Genomic DNA, 27,599 nt, shown 5'->3' with positions numbered 1-27,599 from the left:
GCTCACGCCTGCGCGGGGCTTCGGCACCTCTTCGAAGGCAGAGGGAGGCGGGGGTGGGCGAGAGTCCTGTCCTACGCCTGCGCACTCGGACTAAGATGGCGGCGGCGGCCCGCCGGGCCTGGGGAGTTGCCGCTGCCGCGGGGCTGCGGAGGCGGTAGGTGGTGATCCCGGAACTGCATAAGGGTGCCGCTGGGCTTAGCCATCTGAGCGGTGGTCGTCCCGTTCGCCCTCTCTTAAACTGAGTGGGGAGAAGTGCCCCTGACCTTGCTTTTAGGTTCACTCCTATCGCCGAGTTAGACTTGAATCTAGAGGTGGGCAGCTCTCGGTGAGGCAGCTCTGCGACGCAGGTTCTGGCGGACCGTGCCATTCCTGGTCCCAGGCTCCGAGACCCGGTGCCTGAATCCCTGCGGTGGGGAGACTCTCAGAGACCGACTGTAGGGACCCCACTGAGGAGCTCTTTTTAAATCGTGGCTCCTCCAGCTCCTCTACCACGTGCATTTCCTCTGTCTTTTAAACACAAAATCAGAATGTCAGACAAAATGTCATCATTTTCTCAGTGAAGCCCGGAAAGGGAACGTGACCTGTCTGAGGTCACACAGCAATGAAGTGATGGAACTCATGTGCATCCAGAACCCTATATTTCCCCCTCCCACTCCTACCGACTAAACCCTCTTGGTTTCCTTGTCTTTCCTCTTTCTGTTTGCACTGTCTTTGACATCTGTCAACATTGATTAGGCGAAAGGCACCGAGGGCTTAAGTAGCTGTTGTACCCTGATTTCTCGAATGGAACAAAAGGAGCAAAGGGCCTAACAAAGGTTGACCTCCTCAATGTTAGGGAGTTTAGTGCTAATGATGCTTTTAAAGTTGAAATGCATTTCCTAAAAAATTAGCTTTGCAGAAGGATTTTTTGTTAGTCACCTCTTGTCTCCCTCTGTTATTCCTGGAATAATTTAACTCACCTTTACTGTTCTATTACTCTAGACTCATTTCTTCTCAGATTATTTGTCCTTTCTGCCTTTTCCATCCTCGATGCCCTTCCATAGTCCAAGGTATCCAAGATTTAGGGAGTGTGCTATAGATAAAAATATCTTCACCCCAAACCTGAATTTCATTTAATAAACAATTGTACTACATGGCCTAGCACTGTTTTAATCACTTTACATTGATTATTTGGATCCATCTTTGCCTTAATCTTTATGAGGTAGCTGTAAATATCAACTTCATCTTAGAAATGAGGAACCGAGGTAAGTCATCAGGCTAGTGGCTAGGGACAGAAATGAAGACAGCCCCTCCTTTTTGCAGGTGAAAATAATCAGAAATGTAAAAAAAAATGATCATAAATATGCTTAAAATTCCTCAGTGAAATAAAAATTGGAATGGATGGGTGTATTAATATTTAAAGTAAACTGGATTTTAAAGTAATTACATCAGATTTCTAAAATTTTCACAACTAATGTCTCTTTTTGTTTCCTTTTCCAGTACTATTTGTTTTTCCCTTCTCCTTTTGTTTTTAAGTTGTCAAATCCATGAAAAGAATAGCCAGTCAACACCTGGGAAATTTTGTAACTCTGGTTACTCCATTCTGATTATATTCAGGGTGAAATACAAAACAGGGTCAATATGTTTCCAATCAAAAGCACATAGGCTGTGGACTTCTTTAGCAGTTTGGTGGAGAATAGTATACTTTCTGTTAGACTTTTGGAGGCATTTGAAATGCCTTTCAAAACAAATAGCAGAGGTTATTGAAAGGCAGAGACATTACTTTGCCAACAAAGGTCCATCTAGTCAAGGCTATGGTTTTTCCAGTGGTCATGTATGGATGTGAGAGTTGGACTGTGAAGAAATCGGAGCGCCGAAGAATTGATGCTTTTGAACTGTGGTGTTGGAGAAGACTCTTGAGAGTCCCTTGGACTGCAAGGAGATCCAAGCAGTCCATTCTGAAGGAGATCAGCCCTGGGATTTCTTTGGAAGGAATGATGCTAAAGCTGAAACTCCAGTACTTTGGCCACCTCATGTGAAGAGTTGACTCATTGGAAAAGACTCTGATGCTGGGAGGGATTGGGGGCAGGAGGAGAAGGGGACGACAGAGAATGAGATGGCTGGATGGCATCACCGACTCGATGACATGAGTTTGAATGAACTCCAGGAGTTGGTGATGGACAGGGAGGCCTGGCATGCTGCGATTCATGGGGTCACAAAGAGTCGGACACGACTGAGTGACTGAACTGAACTGAACTGATTTCTTTCCAGGGAAACATAGTGGTAGAGACCGAAAAGGAGGGAGACTTTTCACTGTATTTACTTTTATTCCCTTTGAATTTTGAACCATGTGACTCTATTACCTAGTTGTTTTTGTATCTGAAAAAGGAAAACGTTTGTAGCTTTGCCTCCTTCATGCATAGCTAATAGTCTGGAACTTTTACACCAAATATTACAATATTCTGTGTACACTCAGTTTTCAAGGTTGTACATTTCCCCTTGAGCTCTTGTTTTTAAATTGTTTGCAGATATTGCTTGCCTAAGGGAGTGGAAATAATGTTGATGGAAAATGAAAATTCATCTTGGTTATTATTTTCATTGTGGTTTTTTTATATATGAGAAGTAGAAACTTGAGCTTATCTCCTAAAATGTCATTTTTGTTTTTATATATAGATTCTGTCATGTGACGAATCCATATACAATTAAGAAACAGCTTCTGCATCAGTTTGTCCAAAGACCGCTTTTCCCACTCCCTGCAACCTTATGTAACACAGGTAAAATTTCATCTCTTTTAGAGCAAACCACCGGAACGAAAACAATGAGAATTTGTAAATTTTCTATTCAGATGCTTATAAAAAGAATATAACATTTTTTCTATCATAAATCACACTTTAATTATTTGCTTACACATATCATTTGGCATTAAGTTTCAAGAATCCTGAGTACAGTGTCCAGTAAATCTGTGAAATCTTAGCATGTTGTGTAACACACGTTCTGGAACATAAGAGTTGCTCAATAAGTAATTTCTGAAATGGAGATATAAAAAGAAGTTACAAATGGGTATGAAGATAGGATTTGAACATTTTTGCAATGTGACCACAGTCATGTGGTTAGGGAACCTTGGGGCAAGGGTGTGTTGTCTGTCTGTCTGTGAATGCCTACCTTATGGAGCTGTAAGAGTTTGGATTCAGCTCTTGGCCCATCTCCATTTCCATTGCTGTCTTGTACTGCTTATGGCCATTCTCTGGAGGGTGGCCGACTCTGTCTTATGGCATGAGTTGGATCAGGGTAGAGACCTTACCTCCCCTGTATCCTGGGGCAAAAATAGGATTGCCTTCCTTGCCTCTTTCCTTGAATCACAGAGCAATTTGGGCATAAATAGTAATTCACCTTAAGCTACTTTAATTAGACTTAAATTTTGTGGAACTGAATTATGTAGTCATCTAGGCTTTCAAGTTGGAAACCTGCTTATTTTAGTCTTTGATATTGACGTCAGGAACCATTAACCTGTATTTTGGGGGGAGATTATGTCTACTTTTTAATCTGTTACCTACTATACCAAGCATAATAGGAAAGATTTTACAGCAGTCTTTCTCTCTTGTAACCCTTATAACACTTTCTGGGGATCTTTCTGGATGTTGGAGCTGAGAGTCATTTTTGAAATACCTAATTAAGTCTAATTTAGACTGTAACTGGAGTGATTTTGTTAACGCCTAGTCAGATTGCTGTTTTTGACGTATCTTTGTTCATTGTTAACATTTATGTAGTAATATCATATAAGGTCATATTGTCCACTTCAGACATATTTACATTATATTCTCAAAATATTTTTTACATTTATAGTTCTTCAGGTATTTCTAAAGTTTTTTCTTTCTGCATTTATAGGTTTACACACAAATGGAGTAAGCAGAATAAAGCCAGATTTAATTATTTGAATATTGGCAGAGTGCCTAATATGTGCAGAGATTTTGGCTACCAATAAATTATTAAGAAAGGCCCCAGGAATGATTGGTCAGAAACAGGGTTAAAAGAACCTTATTTTCTGTGTATTTACAGAAAGTGGCGGCAGCTTTTTCTATAATGTTCAGTCTGAAAAATTGTTCCCTTGTCAGAGGAATTTATTGCTTGGAAGTATAAATATTTTAAATCAGGTATTAGGTTGGCCAAAATGTTTGTTTGTTTGTTTTTTCCATAAGATGGCTTTAATAGCGCTTAGTTGTTTTTAACTTCATTCAAAACAATTTTGTTAGATTGTATTCTACAGCTGCCATATCAGCATGCATTTTTAAAAAGCTTATCGAATTTGAAGAACTTTTTATAGTTACTGTAATATTGAAGATGGAGGAAAAAAAGGAACATTTTCAGCATATTATACTTTATTATTTCAAGAAAGGTTAAAGTGCATCTGAAATGCAAAAAAAGATTTACGTTGTATATAGAGAAGGTAGTATGATTGACCAAATATGTCCGAGTGGTTTGCAAAGTTTCACACTGGAGATTTCTCACTGGATGATGCTCCATGATCAGATAGACCAGTTGAAGTTGGTAGCAATCAGAGACATTAATTGAGAACAGTCAGTTTTATACCATGTTGAAGATAGCCGACACACTCAATATATCCAAATCAAGAACTGAAAATCATTTGCACCAGGTTGGTTATGTTACTTACTTTGATATTTGGGTTCTACATAAGCAAAAAAACCCTTCTTGACTGTATTTTGGTGAGCAATTCTCTACTTAAACATAATGCAAATGTTCCATTTTTAAAACAAATTGGACAGGTGATGAAGTGGGTACCATTCAATAATGTGGAACAGAAGAGATTGTGGGGTAAGCTAAATAAACCACCACCAACACACTAAAGGCCGGTCATTATCCAAAGGTGGGATTGGAAGGGAGTCGTCTATTATGAGCTCCTTCTGGAAAACCAAACAATTCCAAGTACTTCTCCTAATTAGACCAACTGAAAGCAGCAGTCAAAGAAAAGTGTCTGGAATTAGTCAACAGAAAATGCATAATCTTCCATCAAGATAACACAAGACCACGTATTTCTTTGATGACCAGGCAAAAACTGTTACAGCTTAAAATTTCTTTATTTTAAAACTAAAGGAACTTTCAGGCCAACCTGGTACTTCAATGTGGAGGTTATCATTTTAAATTTTTCTCCTTAATAGGATTTGTCTGGTCACCAAGTCACCAACCAATATCTTTACAAGACAGTGACTTAAGCAAAATGTATGGGAGTTTTGCTCTTCTTTACCAAGGAAATGACTCACCATCAGTTAGCTGGAATTGTCTGGAGAGGTGCAGAAAGAATCTCAGCTGTCAAATTAGAGTGTTCTTTTGTAATAGTTAAGAGAAGTATTTTTATACCAACCATATGTTTTGCCAAATTTTATCATTTTCTAATTTAAAATAAAACTGTTACTTTGTGATATTTTACTCTTTCTTAAGACAGATGATGTGAGGATTATGACAGGGTAGAAAGACTGAGCTTAAATATCTTTTTCTTTTCTGCTTGGCAGTAGTAAGTATGAAGTGGCACTATGCACAGTGGTTAAACACGTGCTACGGAATTGGCCAGGCTTGAGTCCAGGCTCTGTCACTTACTAGGTGGGTGACTTTGAGGTTTATTTTGGTCATTTATAAATTAGGATAAAAACAGTGCTTCCTTGGCAGGATGTAAGGATTAAATGATATAATTCACATAAAGTGCTTAGCACCATATGCAACACATGATAATTACTCAATAAATTAACCTATTTCCATGTACTGCTCTAAGGTGAGAATTGTTTTTTTTTTTTTTAACTAAGTTTATTTTTATCATAAATAACCAGAACCTGTTTAATAGTTGTAAACTATTAAGACCTCAGTATTATCTTTTTGTCCTGCAAGCTGTTATCATAATAGCAAGCTAGGAAATTCAGGATTCTGTTATTCTCAATCTAATCATGGCCTTACAAGAAACAGAAGAATTTCTGAAGATAATTTTAAAATATCCTGAAAAGTAATTCACGTGGAATCTCACTTATATGATGATTTATAATGTCACTATACCTTTGGACAAGTTATTTAACTTTTAGTAACTTAACAAGTAATTTCTAAGTCTCAGTTTCTTCTTTCATAAAGTAGGAACAATAATACCTTCTTCATAGGATTGTTAAAGGCATAAATATATTTAAAGCACTCAACCCTGTATCTGACATGTAATGAGTAAGCATAAAATAAATATTATGATAAATTTATTTGTTTTTTAAAAATGTTAGCACATTGGGAAGTGATGATGATTTGTAATTATAGCCAATTTGGTAATTGAGTTACCAAAGAGAATACATCAAAGACTGCTGAATTATGATATGCCTTCCTACTTAGGTATACAATTTTGCTAGAGTCTGTTGAGTAACAAAACTATATAAATAGTCAATATTAATATAAAATTCAATGTAATTATCCTAAATATTTTGATAAATTTGTTTCTTATCTTTAACAATTCTTCTTTTGTAAGCTTGAGCAAGAAAACTTTAGTTTTTTGTTTTCTAATTTTTCTTATATCTTTTGGTTCTCTGAAAATGAGCACTTCATAGTCCATAAGCTTGTTAACTAATATTTTTCCTAGAATAACATTCCTTTTTCTTTTTTCTCTTTTAGTGAGATACATGTTTATTCAAACACAAGATACCCCAAATCCCAACAGTTTAAAGTTTATTCCAGGAAAACCAGTTCTTGAGACAAGGACCATGGATTTTCCCACACCAGCTACAGCATTTCGCTCCCCTCTGGCTAGGTATAGTATTATTTTTTATTTGCTTTTACCGAGAAACATAAATAGCTGACTTCAGGAGTTAAGGTAGCCTTAGCTATTGCACTTTTATGTGTGTTGCATTTCTTCAGTATAAAGATTGTTTTCTTTTCAGGTAAACAATAAAGAAAAACAAGATTTGATATTAAGAAACTCTTCTCTTGAAAAGTGATGTACTTAAGAGATCTGTAGCATGACTAAATAGAATTTATATTTTTACTTTTAAAAAATCTATCAAAATGGTAATATGGCAGATATCCATTCTAAATCTTTAAAACGCTATTTTTAAAAAAACATAAAAATGTGCTCATTTTATTCTCAAGGATAGCTGAATTTCTAGATGCTTCAAAATGGAGTAGTTTCTAAAATATTCCTCTCAGAATTATAAATGATGATAATTATTAGATGTGGCATGAATTTTTAATAAACTATCGAGTGGTGACAGTTTTTATTCATTTTTATTGAAGTATAGTTGATTTACAATATTGTGTTAGTTTCAGGTGGATAGCAAAGTGATTTTTTTATTTTTCTTTTCAGATTATATTCTGTTATAGGTTATTAAAAGATACTGAATGTAATTCCCTGTGCTACATAGTATATACTTGTTGCTTATCTATTTTATGTGTAGTGGTCTTTATCATACTTTTGCCTGGAAAGTCCCATGGGCGGAGGAGCCTGGTGGGCTGCAGTCCATGGGGTCGCTAAAAGTCGGACACGACTGAGCGACTTCACTTTCACTTTTCACTTTCACTCATTGGAGAAGGAAATGGCAACCCACTCCAGTGTTCTTGCCTGGACAATCCCAGGGACGGGGGAGCCTGGTGGGCTGCCGTCCATGGGGTCGCACAGAGTCAGACACGACTGAAGTGACTTAGCAGCAGCAGCAGCAGTTTTTATCATTAATCCCATCCTTCTAATTTGTTGCTCCCTTCCTTTCCGCTTTGATAACCGTAAGTTTGTTTTCTATTTCTTTGAATCTGCTTCTGTTTTGTATAGATTCATTTGTATTATTTTTGAGGTTCCACATTTAAGTAATATCTTACAGTATTTGTCTTCCTCTGACTTACTTCACTAAGTATAATATTCTCTAGGTCCATCCATATTGCTGTAAATGGCATTATTTCGTTCTTTTTTATCATTGAGTAATATTTCATTTTACCACATCTTCTTAAGCCGGTTATCTGTTGATGGCCACTTGGGTTGTTTCCATGTCTTGACTATTGTAAATAGTGCTGCTATGAATCCTAGGGTGCATGTATCTTTTGGAATTAGAGTTTTCATGTTTTCTGGCTATATATCCAGCAGTGGGATTGTTGAATCATATGGCAGCTCTAATTTTAGTTCTTTAAGGAACTGCCTTACTGTTTTCCATACTGGCTGTACCAATTTACATTCAGTGGTGACAATTTTTAAATTCACTAGATAAAGACATATTAAATGTATGTCAGATGATAAGCCACAAAGGATAAAATTATAAAACCCCTTTTAAACTGATAGCTAGAGAAATCATTTAAAATAAAAAATGTTAAAGTCAGTCACATCAATTGAAATTTTTGGTAACCCAAGTCTGATACTGATTGCCAAGGATATTGAGAAAATAAAATTTAGATAACTGTTTCTGTATATACACAGCCATTTTATGTGTCTCATTTAGGGAAGACAGAAATATGCTTATCTCAAGAGTGGTTTTTAAAGTTTCTAGTTAATCAATGTGCAAATTTCCTTTGACCTAAACATGCCACTTCTTGGAAGATATCTTAGAGCATTTGTTTTTTTGTTCTTTTTAATACAAGCCACAGTAAGAAATATTTTATATTATGATGCACTATACACATATACACATATATATACAAAGATATACCTATATCTGTGTATACATATGTGTATATATATATATGAATCACATACGTGTGTGTGTGTGTGTGTGTGTGTGTGTATATATATATGAAACAAGTGTTTGATGGGATAGTTCTTGCCTTTATAAGGTATGAAACTTGGTTATATTTCCTTTCTTGTGCTTTTTACGTTATTATGTTCTGTTTTATTTTATTGAATAAAATCCTGGTTACTACATAATTGATTTTACAACTTACTGGTAGGTTTGAAAAACACTGCCTGAAAGAATTAACACGTATATACATAAGTTGTGTGCAGTGGTGTTCATTGTATCCCTGTTCATAATGGTAGTAAGTTGGAAACAATCTAAATATTCATCAGTATGGATAGTTAGATAAACTTTGTCCATCTGTAGCCCACAGATATTGAAAAGGATGAGGAAGAACCATATTTACTGTTATAGAGTGACATCTAAGACATACTATTAGTGAAGAAAGCAAGTTGCAAAACAGTGAATACAGTATGTTATTATGTGTATGAAAACAAAACACAAAAATGCACTGACAAAAAAGGTATGGAAGAATGTATATCAAACTGATAACGGAGAATTCTCCAGGCCAGAATACTGGAGTGGGTAGCCGTTCCCTTCTCCAGGGAATCTTCCCACCCCAGGAATCAAACCAGGGTCTCATGCATTCCAGGTGATTCTTTACCAGCTGAGCTATTAGGAAAGCCCAATAGTTTGAAATGTGTACATCAGATATAAGCTCACATATTTAGTACTTTTAAAAATGTAAAAATAAAAAAGCCCAAATTGATTCAGTTATAAATTGGTTGGAGATCATTGTCAGATGTTCAATTGGCCAAAACCCTTTTCAAGTTAATCTTTTAGAAGTCACCCATTTCTTGTGTTTACAGAATTTGTTATCTTCAGTCAATCTTATTTTGTTTAGCAGAGAATATTTTTGCTGTAAACATGAGGACGGAAAGCAGTCTGTCCTACTGGTCACCGTGTCCCTAATGCTTAGAACGGTGTCTGTTACTCGGTATTCAAATATTAGTTGAGTGAATGAGTAAACAGTAATATGTCTGACTTCAGGGAGGCATTTGACTTGTTTTTTCCTAACCTTGTAGAGAAGATGAAGAAATACAAGCAGAGGGTAGACCTACCTCTAAGGACATGTGAAAGGGCTCTGAATCTCTGTAGTTGGCATGTTTATTCAAGACATTTTAAAAACCAGCAACATTAATAAGTATAATTATCAGTTTTTCAGATGATAGGATTTGCTTATCTGTTGGATGACAAAATTCAGAGACATTTTAAAAAGTTTTATTAGGCTTGTATGATAGGTTGAAGCAAATAAGATAAAATCTAGCAAGAATAAGTATTAAGCTGTGTGCTTAAATTTTTTAAATGCCTAGCACAGTTATGGGATAGAAGAATCTGACCTCTCAATTACGTTAGAAATATGCTTTAAAAAGTCAGTCAAACAGAGTCCTAGTGTCCAGCATAAGAGAGGTAATAGTTTTTGTATTCAGAACAAGTTAGACTACCTTTGGGAGAGTATGTTCATTTCTAGGTATCATATTTTGTTTACATTGATGAGTTGAAATTGTCCCAAGGAAAATAACCTAAATGACAAAGCATTTATAATAATGCTTGAAACTCCTATTTCAGCTTTTTCTTTCTTTTAGGGACAGAACTTCTGAACTCTTTCCTCCAAGCAGTCTCCATGATATGGCCCATGTGTGTGCTCAGTTGCTCAGTCGTGCCTGACTCTTTGCAGTCCCATGGACTGTACAGCCTGCCAAGGTCATCTGTCCATGGGATTCTCTAGGGAAGAATACTGGAGCCAGTTGCCATTTCCTACTCTAGGGGATCTTCCCAACCCAGGGACTGAAGCCCCACCTCTTGCGTCTCCTGTATTGGCAAACTGATTCTTTACCATTGCATCCCCTGACATAGATCAGGTGTCTTCTTTTGCAGAGTGCTTTCATTTGGAGGAAAAAAAAGCTTTGCTAATAGTGCTAATCAAGGGTCCTACTTAGAGGTCTGTGTTTTTATTTATTGCATCATAAGCTGCAACCCGGAGAAGGCGATGGCACCCAACTCCAGTACTCTTGCCTGGAAAATCCCATGGACGGAGGAGCCTGGTGGGCTTCAGTCCATGGGGTCACGAGGAGTCGGACATGACTGAGCGACTTCCCTTTCACTTTTCACTTTCCTGCATTGGAGAAGGAAATGACAACCCACTCCAGTGTTCTTGCCTGGAGAATCCCAGGGACCGAGGAGCCTGGTGGGCTGCCGTCTCTGGGGTCACACAGAGTCGGACACGACTGAAGTGACTTAGCAAGCAAACAAGCAAGCTGCAACCAAAAACTTTGTGATGACTTGCAGATTTAACATTAAGTGGTTGTGTAAAGGACCTAGCTGACATTGTTTCAGAAAAATTCCTAAACAACTTCAAAGCAGTAATTTTGATAACATTCTTGCAATGGTAGACAAAGAAAAGGAAAACTGTGACCTTCCTTGGAGTATGTCAGCTTTTATTCCTAAAGTTAGGGGAAAAGGATACTGCTCTAGTGTCTGCTAGGTGTGGTACGTGTATCAGTGACTGGGGAGGGAGGCCGTATTTCAAAATCCTTTGAAGGGTTTTTCAAATTATAATCTGCCCCTCTTTCTCTTAAAAATTAGCTTTACTGAAATATAATTTACGTACAATAAAAATCATGGAATTTCCAGTGTACAATTTATTGGGTTTTGGTAAGTATATACAATTGTGTATCCACCAAAAAAATACAAATATAAAACATTTTTATCACAGCAAAAGATCCCTCATTTCCCTTTGTTTTCAGTCTCCTCTTGCTTTACTTCCTGGTAACTTTTTTTTATGGCAATGACTTAATTTTTAAGATTTTATTAAGAAATGTTTTTTCTAGGAGGGAGGGGATATACGTATACTAACAGCTGATTCATACTGTTTTATAGCAGAAACTACAACTTTGTAAAACAATTATCTAATTAAAAAAAGATAAAACCAAATAAAAAATGATCAATTAATCCAATAACAATGTTTTTTCTAGCTTCTGTGAGATATAATTGTCATAAAACATTGTATAAGTTTAAGGTATACAGTGTGAAGATTTGATACACATACACATTGTGAAATGATTACCACAGAAAGGGTAGTTAATATATCTCTCACCCTGGTATCTTCTTACCCTGTTGTTCAATTGCTAACTTCTGTCCAACTCTTTGCAACCTTATGGACTGCAGCACACCAGGCCTCTCTGTCTCTCAGTTATCTTCTGGAGTTTGCCCATGTTCATGTCCATTGAATCAGTGATGCTACCTAACCATCTACTACCATTTTGCCTTTTCTAGAGTTTCATATAAATGGAACCATGTAGTCTTTTGTGTTTGGCTTCTTTGATTTAGTATGATGATTTTGAGAGTCATCCTTGTTCTTGTAGGGATCTGTAGTTCATTTCTCTTTACTGCCAAGTAATACTGTTGGTACAAAGTTTGTGTGTGCTCAGTTACTCAGTCCTGTCCGCTCTTTGCTGCCCTTTGGACAATAACCCTAGGCCAGACTGTCCTTGGGATTTCACAGGCAAGAATATTGGAGTGCAATTGGAGTGCAATTGGAGTGCCATTTTGTCCTCCAGGGGATTTTCCCACGTCTCCTGCGTCTCTTGCATTGCAAGTGGATTCTTTACTGCTGAGACATTGGGGAAGATCTGATATACTGTATGGTTATTCCCAATCTGTTTAGTCATTCCCCAGGGCTTCCCCAGTGGCTCAGAGGTAAAGAATCCACCTGCAATGCGGGAGAATGGGTTAAATTCTTGGGTTGGGAAGATCCCCTGGAGAAGAAAATGACAAGCCACTCCAGTATTCTTGCCTGAGAAATCCCATGGACAGAGGAACCTGGCGGGCTGCAGTCCATGGGACTGCAAAAGTATCAGATACAACTGAGTTATTACCTCTCAGTTTTTATTTTTTCACAGGCAGTTATTTAGGATTGAGGGGGTAAAAAGTGTCTTTTTTGGACCAGATTTCATCACTGTCACAAAGGTAAGCAGAGTATTATATAAAACAAGATGTGATGTACTTCTGCTTTTTTCTGAGTCCATTGCTGCTGTCCAGAATATCCATTCTTAATGTGTTTTACACATGCTGTTATTAAAAATCTCAAGTTTACTTCTCATATTTCTCAAGATAATTATTTAATAGAATTCACAAGTTGAAATTAACTTCTGGATCTCTTGTTTTTCAAGAAAGAAAAACATAAGCTTCAGAGAGTTAAATGCAGTGTCCAAGACTCAACCTTGGCAGGACTAAAATTTAGGCTTCCAAGTATTGTTTTTACTAATTTTTAGCTTACACTGATAGAGTACAAAAAGAAGCAAATAAATTAACAAATATATATATATATTAATATATATATCAAACATATATATATATGACCAACAGAATGCTTGAATATTTGTCTTCTTTCACAGTGAGCATTTATAAAATGGCGCCTGGCACATTTCTGTGTCAGCCTGCCATCCCACAATGACACTTTAGAGCTTCACAGATGAGAGCAGTGGGTTGTGTACTTCTGCAACCCTTGGATAATCTCTTAATGTCAAAAAATCAAGCTAAATATGCTATACCCATCCAATATCTGAGATCATATTTGGTACAAAAGACTTTCATTTTTAAGTGTACTAGATTAATGAGAAACTAATTACTTAAATTTAAACCGCATATTCTTTTAAATGTATAATTGATATATATGCGCTGAACTTAATCTCTTGTCCAGTTTTGCATCAAAATCAAAAGTATTCGATGAACTCCTCTTAAGCAGTTTGGAAGGATGACTCTTACTGATTTACTTATTTTTATTTTTTACTGTACTGGGTCTTCGCTGGTTTGTGTGGGCTTTCTCTAGTTGCGGCGAGTGGCGGCCGCTCTTCCTTGTGGTGTGTGGGCTTCGGTAGTTGCACTATATGAGTTCAGTAGTTACAGCTCGTGGACTAGAAATTTCTCATTACAATACTTATTCTTGTCACCGCAAACAACCTCTTCCAACTATTTATTGGCTGAGAAGGCGTCGGAATCTAGAGCACAGGCTCAGTAGTTTGTGGCCCATGGGTTTAGTTGCTGCAAGGCATATGGAATCTTCCTAGACCAGGGTCGAACCAATGTTCCCTGCACTGGCAGGCGGATTTCTATTCACTGCGCACCAGGGAAGCCTATGGATTGTTTCTTAAGGATACCAGTCTTGTTGACAGTCCACAAGTCCTCTAGCACAGTAGCCATAGATGAGACATGTTATAGTTTGGGTTCAACAGTTATGTCTTTGATGCTCTTAAGTAATATACATAGGTTGAATTTTTTAAATAGTCATAGGATATCCTGTATAGTTCATCAAGCAGTTATATCCTATTAAAAGAATGGGAAGTCTGTTTATTATCCACTCTAAAAATAGAATCCAACTCTTTTTACCTTATGAAAAAGTATCATTTAGTCATTTTGATATCCCCTCTATGGAGCATGTACACACACCACACTTAATACAGGTTTGATGAATGATTGAATGGGATATGTTCTAAGATTGTATCTTCTAAAAGTCATTATAAGCTAGCTCCTCAATAGTAACTGACATATTTTCTAGAAATGAGTGCTATTGCATGTTATAGAATATAAATAGGGAAAGAGTCCTACAAGATTCACATTATTGTTTTGTATTTGTCTTTGCTCTTGGATGAAAATGTAATGTTTTCCTTCAAATATTTACAGGAGAATGAAGAATTAGACTGGAATTTACTGAAACCAGATATCTATGCTACAATTATGGATTTCTTTGCATCTGGCTTACCTTTAGTTACTGAGGAAACACCTTCAGGAGAAGCAGGTAATGTGTTGGGAATTAATATTTAGCTTTTTAAAAAAATTGTTCTGGTTTCTTCACATTTGTCTTGATTTCTGAAAGCATGGGAAACAGATTTTTGTCATTATACTTTATTGAGCTCTGGAACCAATTCCAGAGGGGATAAAACCTCATGTATACTAGTTTTACCCATCATTTTATAAAACGTGTGTTTACATGGAATATATTATAAACTAAAAATTTAAACTATAAAAATTTCAAACTACTATTATTTGTTATAATATTTATAATATTATAGTATAGTATAATATAACATATTATTTTATTGTTTTCAAAATAATATAAGCTTGCTCTTCTCTCAGATTTAACAGAAGTTTACCTTTCTGCCTTAATTACTTTAGAATCATTTCTAACACACTATTAAAGATAATAACGACCCCAGTTTTCTTGCTTGGAGAATCCCATGGACAGAGGAGCCTGGGGGGTTGCTGTCCATGGGGCTGCAAAGAGTCGGACACGACTGAGTGACTAAGCATGCACGTGTGTCTACACACACACACACAAACATTTGTATAATCACCTTTAAATAGTACAGTTTAACTTCTAGATATATACTCTAAATGAGTCTGATAAATGTACACAAGACAACATGTGGAAGCATATTTCAACGTATTTCAACATGTTCATTGAAATATTTTAAAAATATATTAGCAGTTAAAAGGAGTGAGCTTGATTAGGAGATACCGATGTGAAAAGATATAAAAAATATTAAGTGGTAAAAGGAGACTGAAGATTTACAGATTCTTACAAATATACCATTTATGCAAATTTTAAATAATACATGAAATAGTTACATGTGTTCTTGATAGATACATATGTAAAACTGATATATCATTTTGAGAGCCTTTGACTGCCTCTGCCAAAATGTAAAAATACACAAGGCTGTCGACCCAGCACTAGAAATTTACCTCATAGATATATTTGTAAAAGTACACTGATGAATACTTTACACGAACATGTAAGTAGCAGGATTGTTAGAAGTAGCAGCAAACTGGAAACAAATGATTTAAAAACTAGCCAAAAGAAGACAAATTCATACAAAAATTACTATGCACTTATTTTTAAAATTGAGCCACATCTTTATATGCTGATATGGAAAAACCTTTTAGGTCTATATTAAATAGAAAAAGGAGAAGGCAATGGCACCTCACTCCAGTACTCTTGCTTGGAAAACCCCATGGATGGAGGAGCCTGGTGGGCTGCAGTCCATGGGGTCACGAAGAGTCAGACACGACTGAGCGACTTCACTTTCACTTTTCACTTTCATGCATTGGAGAAGGAAATGGCAACCCACTCCAGTGTTCTTGCCTGGAGAATCCCAGGGACAGGGGAGCCTGGTGGGCTTCCATCTATGGGGTCACACAGAGTCGGACACGACTGAAGTGACTTAGCAGCAGCAGCAGCAAATAGAAAAAAGCAAGCTATATAACAGTGAATGTAAATATAGACATGTAAATGTAAACATGCACTAGAAAGAGGATATATACTAAACTAATGATAGAGCTTGCCTATAGAGGTGATGATGGCAAAAGGAGCTTAGGTTTGCTGATGTAAGAGAATTTTAACTTAATTATATTCTGTTTATTTTATTTAAAAAATCAAAGTTGATAAAATTTAATATTAATATGTTGGTATTTATATTGTTGCCAGAATCCTAGTGTTGGTCACAATGTAATTTGAATTAGCTGTATTTTTAGTTTTCCCAATGATAAAAGAGATTTTTTTCCAAATAAATGTAAAACCCACAAAAATAGACATATGTGAAGATCTGTATATAACCTTACAAAGTAAAAAGGAAAACAAAAATGGACTTTCCTGGTGGCCCAGTGGTTAAGAATCAGCCTGCCAACGCAGGGGATGTAGGTTTGATCACTGGACTGGGAAGATTCCACATGTCTCGGAGCAGCTAAGCCCCTGCACCACAGCTGCTGAGCCCATGCACGCTAAAGGCTGTGCTCCAAAACAGAAGCCACCGCAGTGAGAAACTCCTGCAGCACAACTGGATAGTAGCACCTGCTCCCTGCAGCCAGAGAAAGCCCGTGTGCAGCAACGAAGACCCAGTGTAGCTAAAAATAAAAAATTAAATAAATTTTCTAGAAAAGAAAAAAATGAAACAAAATGAAAAAACAAGGTTTTTGTTCAGATTTGTAGAACATTTTAGAATTTCCATAAGGCTTATATCTGTACTTAGTATGATTGTCATCATGAAAACCACTAAATTGAGGGGTTAGAAATTTAACTTAAAAGTAGTTAAAAAAAAACTTTAAAAATGCCTTTTTGTCTCAAGGTTTTCATCAGGATCCAGGCAGTGTCTTTTCTTTGCTCCTTTTCAATCCTTGAGAAGGATGAAAGTTTACAAATATATTGGCCAAAAAATTAAAACCCTAACATCATTAGTAGATCATGTTATTTCAGTATATTCACAGTTATCACCATGTTGATCAGTGCGCCTTAGTTTTTCTTCAGAGAATCAAATGAATGATCCTTCCATTTCCCCCATCACTTATTTCACTATACCAAGTTGCATGTTCTGTGCTTTTTTTAATGAGACATTAAGTTAAAATCACTTTATTTTAATATTTGTACTTGCATGGATATAAAATTTCTTTTGTTGATATGTTTTATTTGTAATTGTTTCTAGGATCTGAAGATGATGATGAAGTTGTGGCAATGATTAAGGAATTGTTAGATACTAGAATACGGTATGTGTTCATCTTTCTACCTGAGATCAGATACACTACAGTGTAGCAATAAGTTTTTGGTTGTCTCTGAGGTTGTAGTAGAGTTCCAAAACAAGTATAAGTTAATGTAAACAAAGTAGGTAACCACAGAAATTGAATTCTAAAGTCTGCAGTTTCTTTACCATCTGAGCCACCAGGAAAGGTCCCTCCAAAATGTATAACACTCTGTCTAAATATAATCAGTAATTTATGTAATTTATCTTTCATGGTCACTGTTTGGATTTGATATTATTATAATACCAGATTTCTTAGAAAGAAGAAAATGACTTAACAGTGTTTGGGAGAACTGTGAGGAGAGAAGGAGTACCTCTTTTCAGGCTGCTGCCCCACTTTTGCTTATAGTAAACCAATGGTCCTGCTGAGAATTCCAAAAAAATCTAGGTAAAATACACAAAAAGTTTGTTGTTGAACAGTATGATATAGCTGCCAAAGCAAATAAGATTCTGTAGAGAGGGGAAGCACACTGAAGCTTCTCTTGGGGCATTTACTCATTCTTGGTGTGAGGTTAGAATATGAGAAGGTGGGCAAAGAGCAGCTATTGAGAAACAGAGAAACTGTGTTAACTTTCAGCAAATTTGTTGAGATTTGGAAGAATGAAGCTTTGACTTTAAGGAGCAAGACCCCAGAGGAAAGAAAAATGTAAGCCTTGGCACTCAGAGCTTCTCCCCACAAGGCACTTAGTTGTTTTTAGCTGTGAAAGGAAAGAGACTAAGAAGTGAAACAAAAGACAGTTGAAAACCTGAGCAGAATTTTGGCAGTTTTATGGTGCTGGGAGTGATAAAACTTGGAGTTTAGGATCTGTCAAGGAGGGTGGGGCCTCAAAGAACATCCAGGCTCTTAGTTGGGTTCTCTAGAGAACTATACCGTTGAAAGAGAGAAGCCAGAGGTAGACAAGCCTTGTGAAACTTAATTCCACAGCGGGTTAAGCTGCTGCCACAAGATAGGATGAACCCTTTCTAGTATAATATAATCCCAAGTCACTTTAGTTCTTCATATACGTTGTCCATCATTTATCGCCCCCCCCAAATTACTAGTCATAGAATTTGGAAACTGAACCAACAGAAAATAAAACAAATCCGTTGATAACCTAGATGTGAGAGTTATCAGACATGATCTTTAAAATGATTGTGAATAAAACGTTAGAGAAAACAGAAAGTCAGATGAATTTCATCAGAAGACTGGAATCTATAAGAAAAAGTAATTCTGAAACTAAAATATACAATAGCTAAACTTAAGAACTCATTAGGTTAGTTGAATGTCACATTGGATACTGTTGGAGAGAAGATTAATGTACTGGAATGTTTTAATAGGGCAGTATAAAATATCCAGCTAAAGCACAGAAAAGAGAATGGAAAATACAGCCAAAAAAAAAATGATAGACATAGAATATGTGACCAAAAAAAGTCTCACAATATCCTGTAGACTTTTTAATATATGTAGAATTTAAATATGTGACAAAAATGTATAAGGTGCTAAGTATAAGAGTAAGTGTTCTTCATTCTTGGCATTATCTGGGAATTAATAACAGTATAATGTATTTTGCTGTGCTGTGCGTGCTCAGTCGGGTCCGACTCTTTGAGACCTCATGGACTGTATAGCCTGCCAGGCTCCTCTGTCCATGGGATTTTCCTGGAAAAGAATACTGAATTGGGTTGCCATTTCCTTCTCCAGTGGATCATCCCAACCCAGGATCAAACTCACATCTTCTGCGTTGGCAGGCGAATTTTTTACCACTGAGCCACCTGGGAAGTCTGCACTAATCTATATTCAGTTCAGTTCAGTTCAGTCGCTCAGTCGTGTCCGACTCTTTGCGACCCCATGAATTGCAGCACAGCAGGCCTCCCTGTCCATTACCAACTCCCAGAGTTGATCCAAACCCCTGTCCATCGAGTCGGTGATGCTATCCAGCCATCTCGTCCTCTGTCGTCCCCTTCTCCTCCTGCCCCCAATCCCTCCCAGCATCAGAGTCTTTTCCAGTGAGTCAACTCTTCGCATGAGGTGGCCAAAGTATTGGAGTTTGTATATAGGTTAATTAACAAGAAATAAAATTGTCAGATTGCCTGTTGAAAAAAAGCTATATACTGCCTATAAGGACAGTACCTTAACTATACCTTAACTATAAGGACAAAGAAAGGTTGAAAGTAGAAAGATGGAGAAATACATAGCATATAAAGAATGGATAAGAGAAAGCTGGTATAGTTGTACAGATATCAGACAAAATATACTTTATAGCTAAAGACATTACTAGCAATAAAGAGAAATCTTTCATAATAATAAAAGGGTAATTTCTGTGAGGAGTATACACTAATTTTAAACATATGCATCTAATAAGAGCTTCAGAATAGATGAAGAATATTTGACAGAACTAAAATGAGAAATAGATAATCCACAATTATAGTGGAAGACCAACACATCTCTCTCAGAACAAGTAGAGCAAACACATACAATGATGAGTGAAGATACGAGAGTTTTATATACATGATTAACAAACCTGACTAAATTGACATGCATGAAACATTACACCCAACAAGAGCAAAGTACTTATTTTTTTTCAAGTGTACATGGAAGATTTACTAAACGGGACTATATTCTAAATCATAAAGCAAGCTTGAACAAATTTTCTGGATTCAAATCATTGAAATTATTATTTTCTATAGTTAGATTAAGCTAGATGTCAATTACCAAAAGGTGTCTACACAATCTATATATATTTGGAAACTAAACAGTGCTCTTCAAAAACACCAGTGGTCAACAAAGAAATCACAAAGGAAATTTAAAATAGAGTTTTTGCATGACCTTTGGATAGGCAAAATTTTTTTTTTGCAAGACATAAGAAAACTTAAGAGAAAGACATATAAAGTAGACTATAATAAAAATAAGACTCCTTTATCAAAAGATATCACTTACCATGAAGAAGCAAAGCGCAGATTAGAAGACATTGATAATATGTATGTCAGAATATATTTAAAATCTCTTACATAATGTTAAGAAAAAGACAATCAAATAGAGACTGGAGCAGTCTCTTCACAAAAGCACTGGAGTAACAATTCATGAAAAACAATAACCAAATGACAGTAAACATAAAATACTCAACCTCATTATAGATATTCAGATTAAAACTGTAATGAAACATCACTGCAGATCCACTGGAATGATTAAAATTATTAAAACTGACAACACCAATTGTTGGCAAGTTTGTGGGGCAACAGGAACTCTCGTGTACTGCTGGTGGGAATATGAGTTTAAATAACTTTGGGAAACTGTTTGGCAGTAGCTACTAAATCTGGACATAAACCTATTCTTGATGAGCAGTTTCACTCTTGGGTACATTCTCAGTTGTAGTTTATTAGTATGCCATATGGAGAAGGCAATGGCACCCCACTCCAGTACTCTTGTCTGGCAAATCCCATGGACGGAGGAGCCTGGTAGGCTGCAGTCCACGGGGTCGTTAGTAGTCGGACACGACTGAGTGACTTCACTTTCACTTTTCACTTTCATGTACTGGAGAAGGAAATGGCAACCCACTTCAGTGTTCTTGCCTGGAGAATCCCAGGGATGGGGGAGCCTGGTGGGCTGCCGTCTCTGGGGTCGCACAGAGTCAGAAACAACTGAAGCGACGTAGCAGCAGCAGCAGTATGCCATAGGACATTTGCAAGAATCTCCATAGCTGTGCCATTTGTAAAAACCAAAAGCTGGTATTAACCCAGATGTCCATCAACAATAGAATGAGTCCTTCTCTGGTGGTCCAGTGGCTAAGCTCCATACTCCCAATACAGGGGGCCCAGGTTCAATCCCCGGTCAGGGAACTCGATCCTACATGCTACAGCTAAGATACAGAGCAGCCAAAGAGATAAATAAGTAAAAAATAGATATTAAAAAAAGAATGGATAAATTCTGGCATATTCACTTAATGGAATACTCTGCAGCAGTCAAGTTGAATGAACTATTACTGTATGCCACAATGTAGACAAATCTTGCAAAGAGAAAAAGAAGCCAGATTAAAAAAATTAATACTTTATGCTTTCTAAATGGAATTTGTGTTTATAAACTATAAAGTTAAAAAGCAGGCAGAATTTGTCAGTGGTGATAGCAGTTGGGATAATGGCTACCTTTGGTTGGGGGGAGTAGTAAAAAGGAAGAATAGGGGGCACTTCTGGGGTTCCAGTGTTCTGTTTCTTGGTCTAGAACATATATATGTTCAGTTTGTTAAAATATACTGAATTTATCATATGTGATTTATGCATTTTTTTGAATTATCTATATTTCAATGAAAAGTTTTAACTGGAAAAAAAAAAGCCAGCACATGTCAGTCTCCCTCCATTTACTTAAAAGAAGTGAATGAGTATATCTTAGCTAATCAGTATGATTATTAAGAAATTTGAAATCTTAAATGATAAACAAGATTAAGATGCAATAAGCAGATAAAGTTCTTGTATGAATGAACTGGCATTTTATCTGAAAGTTACAAATGAGACTAGCTACTAGATGTTGTTAGTCTTGTTTATAAAAGTGGCTCTAACTTTGTGAATTTATTAATATAAAATCTAAGCTCTATGTTGTATTAAGTTTTTTCAATAAAAACATATTATTTTAAATATATTGCAAATATTCTGTGTCTACAGGCCAACTGTGCAGGAAGATGGAGGAGATGTAATCTATAAAGGCTTTGAAGATGGCATCGTACAGCTGAAACTCCAAGGTTCTTGTACCAGCTGCCCCAGTTCAATCATTACTCTGAAAAATGGAATTCAGAACATGCTGCAGTTTTATATTCCAGAAGTAGAAGGCGTAGAACAGGTATGCCAATATTGTATGACAGTTTAGATTTAATATTAAAATGAATTTTTTGGAAAGAAAAGAAATTCATGACCTGACATTTTCTTCAACTGCTATATCATTGTGTTACCATTATTATCAGGCTCCTTTGAGAGTTATCTTTAGTGTTAATAATTCCCTGCTATGTGCTCAGCAGTTTTCCAAATATTACCTCATTTATTTTCTAATAACACAGTTTGTTAATATTAAATAAGTCACTTTCATTTTGTACTTGGGAAACAGAGGGCATATTGCTGTTCTGGCTGTAGAAAAATTATGAAAGGGAAACATCATGGAATTTTATAGGTGACATTTGCCAGTCTTTAGTGGAAGAGCTCTACTACTTCATATTTTTTTAATTAATTGATTAATATTTGGTTGCACTGAGTCTTTGTTGCTGTGTGCGGGCTTTGTCTAGTTGAAATGAGCAAGGGCTGCTCTTCATTTTGAAGCACAGGCTTCTCATTGCGGTGGCTTCTCTTGTCACAAAGCATGGGCTCTTGGGCATGCAAGCTGAAGTAGTTGGGGCTCATAGGCTCCAGAGCACAGGCTCAGTAGTTGTGGCGCACAGATTTAGTTGCTTCACAGCATGTGGGATCCTCCCGGACCAGGGATTGAACCTCTATGTCCCCTGCATTGGCAGGTGGATTCTCATCCACTGTACCACGAGGGGAGCCCCTCCACTACTTCACACTTAAATACTTCTTGTTCTTAAACATGCAGGCAAGAAGCCCTTCAAAGAATCATACTTTGTTGTACAAAGTACAGTTATAGATAGAGTTTTAGAGCTTTATTTATAGCCTGATGTCGACATTTTTTCCTGCCCAAAGATATCTAAGGAATATAGTACCAGTATTTTTCTCAGCAGTAATAGTGACCTTCACTGCTGTAATTCTCAACCAAGAGGCAAGGCCTTCTGGAGAGCGATTATCAAGGAAGGAAAGAGAATATGGAAATCAAAAATTTGAAAAAACGCTTCAGGTAATTCTGTGCCTTTAAGGAGAGGGCACCATCTCTCAGCTCCTGTGAAACGCACTCTTTTCTGGGCAGTACTTAAACCTGTCCTGTGGTACAACACATGCCATCTCCTCTTTGACGTTCTTATTAGTTTTTCAGTTGGAGTTAAGCTCTTCTTTGGTGCAAAGCTTCTGTGTGTCTGTTTCAGCTTTCTGGTAATGGATAAGTTCCTTGAGAGATTTAATTGTACCTAGGTCTCTGTGTTCTTCTGTAACACAGCCTTGTGTGTTGTACATGTTGTTTACCTAGTTTTCGTTAAATATTTAGAAACATTATTCCAAATTTAGGAATATTTTGCCTAAAATAGAAGTTGATTGACAAAATTTTTTTTGATTGGATGCTGCTGAGATTGGATATGAAAATATCAGTTTCTTGAAAGTAAATATCCATTCTTTATTCAGCCCAAAAGAAACTATGAGGTAATTGATTGTCTCAGATCAGAACCAGATTCATCTAGATTTAAAAAAAATTAATTTTGGCCCCATTATCCTCTGTATGCCTTTTTAAAAAATAGCTAACACTTTGCTAGATTGACAAAGGAAGGTTTTTATTCACTTGTCCAGGGTTGGGTGATGAATTGGTAGTAGGATTTTAAACCTGAGTTGGTTTTAATTATAGTAGGTGTGGTTAAGAGATAAAATAGTCTTAGGTTTATATAACCCTTTTCTTTTCCAGAAGAGTTGGTTTTTATTATCTGAGTAATATATTAGCTCATGAAAATATACTAATCCTTTTATTTTTTCCTTCGAGTATTCATTAGTATTTTTCCGTAACTTACTTGAAATGAAAATCTTCATATTTTTCTAAGGTTTAAAATGAACTTTTATCTGAGTAAGACCAACGTAATTAGTTGCTAGTATATTTTCTAGCAACTATAAAAGTTTAGTCTCTTTACCTTTTTTAGGGATTCATTTTTCTAATACATATTTTTGCAATAACAATTTGGTATATTTCCCTAGGACTGTGCTTAAGGAAATAAGATGCTTTTGAAATAAAAACAAAAAAAGTCAATTCTATATATTAGTCATAGAGCTAGGAAATACCAGTTCATCATGATAGTTCTCTATGCCCACCTGAGACTCTGCTTTTGGAAACCTCCTTTGAAACAAGGAACAGAGACCAACGTTTTAATTAACTTGCTTCCCAATATGCTACTGGAGATCAGTGGAGAAATAACTCCAGAAAGAATGAAGGGATGGAGTTAAAGCAAAAACAAGACCCAGTTGTGGATGGGACTAGTGATAGAAGCAAGGTCCAATGCTATAAAGAGCAATATTGCATAGGAACCTGGAATGTTAGGTCTATGAATCCAGGCAAATTAGAAGTGGTCAAACAGGAGATGGCAAGAGTGAATATCAACATTCTAGGAATCAGCGAACTAAGATGGACTGGAATGGGTGAATTTAACTCAGATGACCATATCTACTGCTGTGGGCAGGAATCCCTTAAAAGAAATGAAGTAGCCATCATAGTCAACAAAAGAGTCCGAAATGCAGTACTTGGATGCAATCTCAAAAATGACAGAATGATTTCTGTTCGTTTACAAGGCAAACCATTCAATATCATGGTAATCCAAGTCTATGCCCTGACCAGTAACACTGAAGAAGCTGAAGTTGAATGGTTCTATGAAGACCTACAAGACCTTTTAGAACTAACGCCCAAAAAAGATGTCCTTTTCATTATAGGGGATTAGAATGCAAAAATAGGAAGTCAAGAAATACCTGGAGTAGCAGGCAAATTTGGCCTTGGAGTACAGAATTAAGCATGGCAAAGGCTAATAGAGTTTTGCCAAGAGAACGCACTGGTCACAGCAAATGCCCTGTTCCAACAACACAAGAGAAGACTTTTTACATGGACATCACCAGATGGTCAACACCGAAATCAGATAGATTATATTGTTTGCAGCCAAAGATGGAGAAGCTCTATACAGTCAGCAAAAACAAGACCAGGAGCTGACTGTGGCTCAGATCATGAACTCCTTATTGCCAAATTCAGACTTAAAGAAAGTGGGGAAAACTACTAGACCATTCAGGTATGACCTAAATCAAGTTCCTTATGACTATACAGTGGAAGTGAGAAATAGATTTAAGGGACTAGATCTGATAGACAGAGTGCCTGATCAACTATGGATGGAGGTTCCTGACATTGTACAGGAGACAAGAATCAAGACCATCCCCAAGAAAAAGAAATGCAAAAAAGCAAAATGGCTGTCTGAGGAGGCCTTACAAATAGCTGTGAGAAGAGAAGTGAAAAGCAAAGGAGAAAAGGAAAGATATACCCATTTGAATGCAGAGTTCCAAAGAATAGCAAGGAGAGGTAAGAAAGCCTTCCTCAGTGATCAATGCAAAGAAATAGAGGAAAACAATAGAATGGGAAAGACTAAAGATCTCTTCAAGAAAATTAGAGATACCAAGGGAAGATTTCATGCAAAGATGGGCTCAATAAAGGACAGAAATGGTATGGACCTAACAGAAGCAGAAGATATTAAGAAGAGGTGGCAAGAATACACAGAAGAACTGCACAAAAAAGATCTTCACGACCCAGATAATCACGATGGTGTGATCACTTACACTCACCTAGAGCCAGACATCCTGGAATGTGAAGTCAAGTGGGCCTTAGGAAGCATCACTACAAACAAAGCTAGTGGAGGTGATGGAATTCCAGTTGAGCTATTGCAAATCCTAAAAAATGGTACTGTGAAAGTGCTGCACTCAATATGCCAGAAAATTTGGAAAACTCAGCAGTGGCCACAGGACTGGAAAAGGTCAGTTTTCACTCCAATCCCAAAGAAAGGCAATGCCAAAGAATGCTCAAACTACCACACAATTGCACTCATCTCACACACTAGTAAAGTAATGCTCAAAATTCTCCAAGCCAAGCTTCAACAATACGTGAACCATGAACTTCCAGATGTTCAAGCTGGTTTTAGAAAAGGTAGAGGAACCAGAGATCAAGTTGCCAACATCTGCTGGATCGTCGAAAAAGCAAGAGAGTTCCAGAAAAACATCTATTTCTGCTTTATTGACTATGCCAAAACCTTTGACTGTGTGGATCACAATAAACTGTGGAAAATTCTGAAGGAGATGGGACTACCAGATCACTTGACCTGGCTCTTGAGAAATCTGTATGCAGGTCAGGAAGCAACAGTTAGAACTGGACATGAAACAACAGACTGTTTCCAAATAGGAAAAGGAGTACGTCAAGGCTGTATATTGTCACTCTGCTTATTTAACTTCTATGCAGAGTACATCATGAGAAACACTGGTCTGGAAGAAGCACAAGCTGGAATCAAGATTGCCGGGAGAAATATCAATAACCTCAGATGACACCACCCTTATGCAGATGACACCACCCTTATGGCAGAAAGTAAAGAAGAACTAAAAAGCCTCTTGATGAAAGTGAAAGAGGAGAGTGAAAAAGTTGGCTTAAAGCTCAACATTCAGAAAACTAAGATCATGGCATCCAGTCCCATCACTTCATGGCAAGTAGATGGGGAAACAGTGGAAACAGTGACAGACTTTATTTTGGGGGGCTCCAAAATCCCTGCAGATGGTGATTTCAGCCATAAAATTAAAAGACGCTTACTCCTTGGAAGGAAAGTTATGACCCACCTAGATAGTATATTAAAAAGCAGAGGCATTACTTTGTCAACAAAGGTCCATCTAGTCAAGGCATTGGTTTTCCAGTGGTCATGTATGGATGTGAGAGTTGGACTGTAAAGAAAGATGAGTGTCAAAGAATTGATGCTTTTGAACTGTGGTGTTGGAGAAGACTCTTGAGAGTCCCTTGGACTGCAAGGAGATCCAATCAGTCCATCCTAAAGGAGATCAGTCCTGGCTGTTCATTGGAAGGACTGATGTTGAAGCTGAAACTCCAATACTTTGGCCACCTCATGCGAAGAGCTGACTTATTTAAAAAGACCCTGATGGTGGGCAGGAGGAGAGAGGGACGACAGAGGATGAGATGGGTGGATGGCATCACCGACTCAGTGGACATGGGTTTGGGTAGATTCCGGCAGTTGGTGATGGACAAAGAGGCCTGGTATACTGTGGTTCATGGGGTTGGAAAGAGTCGACACGGCCTAGCAACTGAACTGAACTGAACCGAATATTCAGTTTGTTTTTATGTTGCTGGAATATCAGATTTTGATGTAAACCTTGTGCTTTGGGGCTGTTGATAGATTTATTCTTACTGGATTAGTATGCATTGTTGCAGAGTATTTTAGGTAAGCAAGTAAATTAAAATCATGAAAATAGCAATTTCTACTCCTTAATTCTGTTTCTTTTTGTTTGTTTGTTTGTTTTAGGTTATGGACGATGAATCAGATGAAAAAGAAGCAAACTCACCTTAAACTCATTTGAGTTTTCTGTGGGCCCTGCAGTTGGACTTGTTGATAATATGTACTAAGCTTTTATTATTAATCTGCTAAGCAACTTGAGGATTAATAAAATATGTACTTTCTTCAGAGAA

General features: G+C 36.9%; 1 protein-coding gene across 1 annotated transcript; it reads left to right on the top strand.

Moving 5' to 3' along the window:
• On the top strand, positions 1-27,599 carry NFU1 (NFU1 iron-sulfur cluster scaffold). The gene is made up of 8 exons (XM_055540536.1): positions 1-154; positions 2,653-2,753; positions 6,628-6,763; positions 12,626-12,692; positions 14,406-14,520; positions 17,198-17,258; positions 21,920-22,094; positions 27,436-27,599. The coding sequence occupies exons 1-8, from the start codon at positions 96-98 to the stop codon at positions 27,478-27,480; spliced, it is 759 nt and encodes a 252-aa protein (XP_055396511.1). The 5' UTR covers positions 1-95; the 3' UTR covers positions 27,481-27,599.

This window comes from Bubalus kerabau, chromosome 11 (assembly GCF_029407905.1).
Source record: "Bubalus kerabau isolate K-KA32 ecotype Philippines breed swamp buffalo chromosome 11, PCC_UOA_SB_1v2, whole genome shotgun sequence".
Classification (NCBI taxonomy): domain Eukaryota; kingdom Metazoa; phylum Chordata; class Mammalia; order Artiodactyla; family Bovidae; genus Bubalus; species Bubalus kerabau.
Note: the sequence above shows the minus strand (reverse complement) of the source record. Positions and strands in the feature narration are given on the sequence as shown.

What these genes read in the sequence shown, in the direction of transcription:
- NFU1 (XM_055540536.1), top strand. Translation starts at nt 96, where the DNA reads ATGGCGGCGGCGGCCCGCCGGGCCTGGGGAGTTGCCGCTGCCGCGGGG. An exon ending in AACACCTTCAGGAGAAGCAG is followed by an intron (nt 14,521 to 17,197) that starts GTAATGTGTTGG and finishes AATTGTTTCTAG; the next exon opens with GATCTGAAGATGATGATGAA. An exon ending in TTGTTAGATACTAGAATACG is followed by an intron (nt 17,259 to 21,919) that starts GTATGTGTTCAT and finishes CTGTGTCTACAG; the next exon opens with GCCAACTGTGCAGGAAGATG.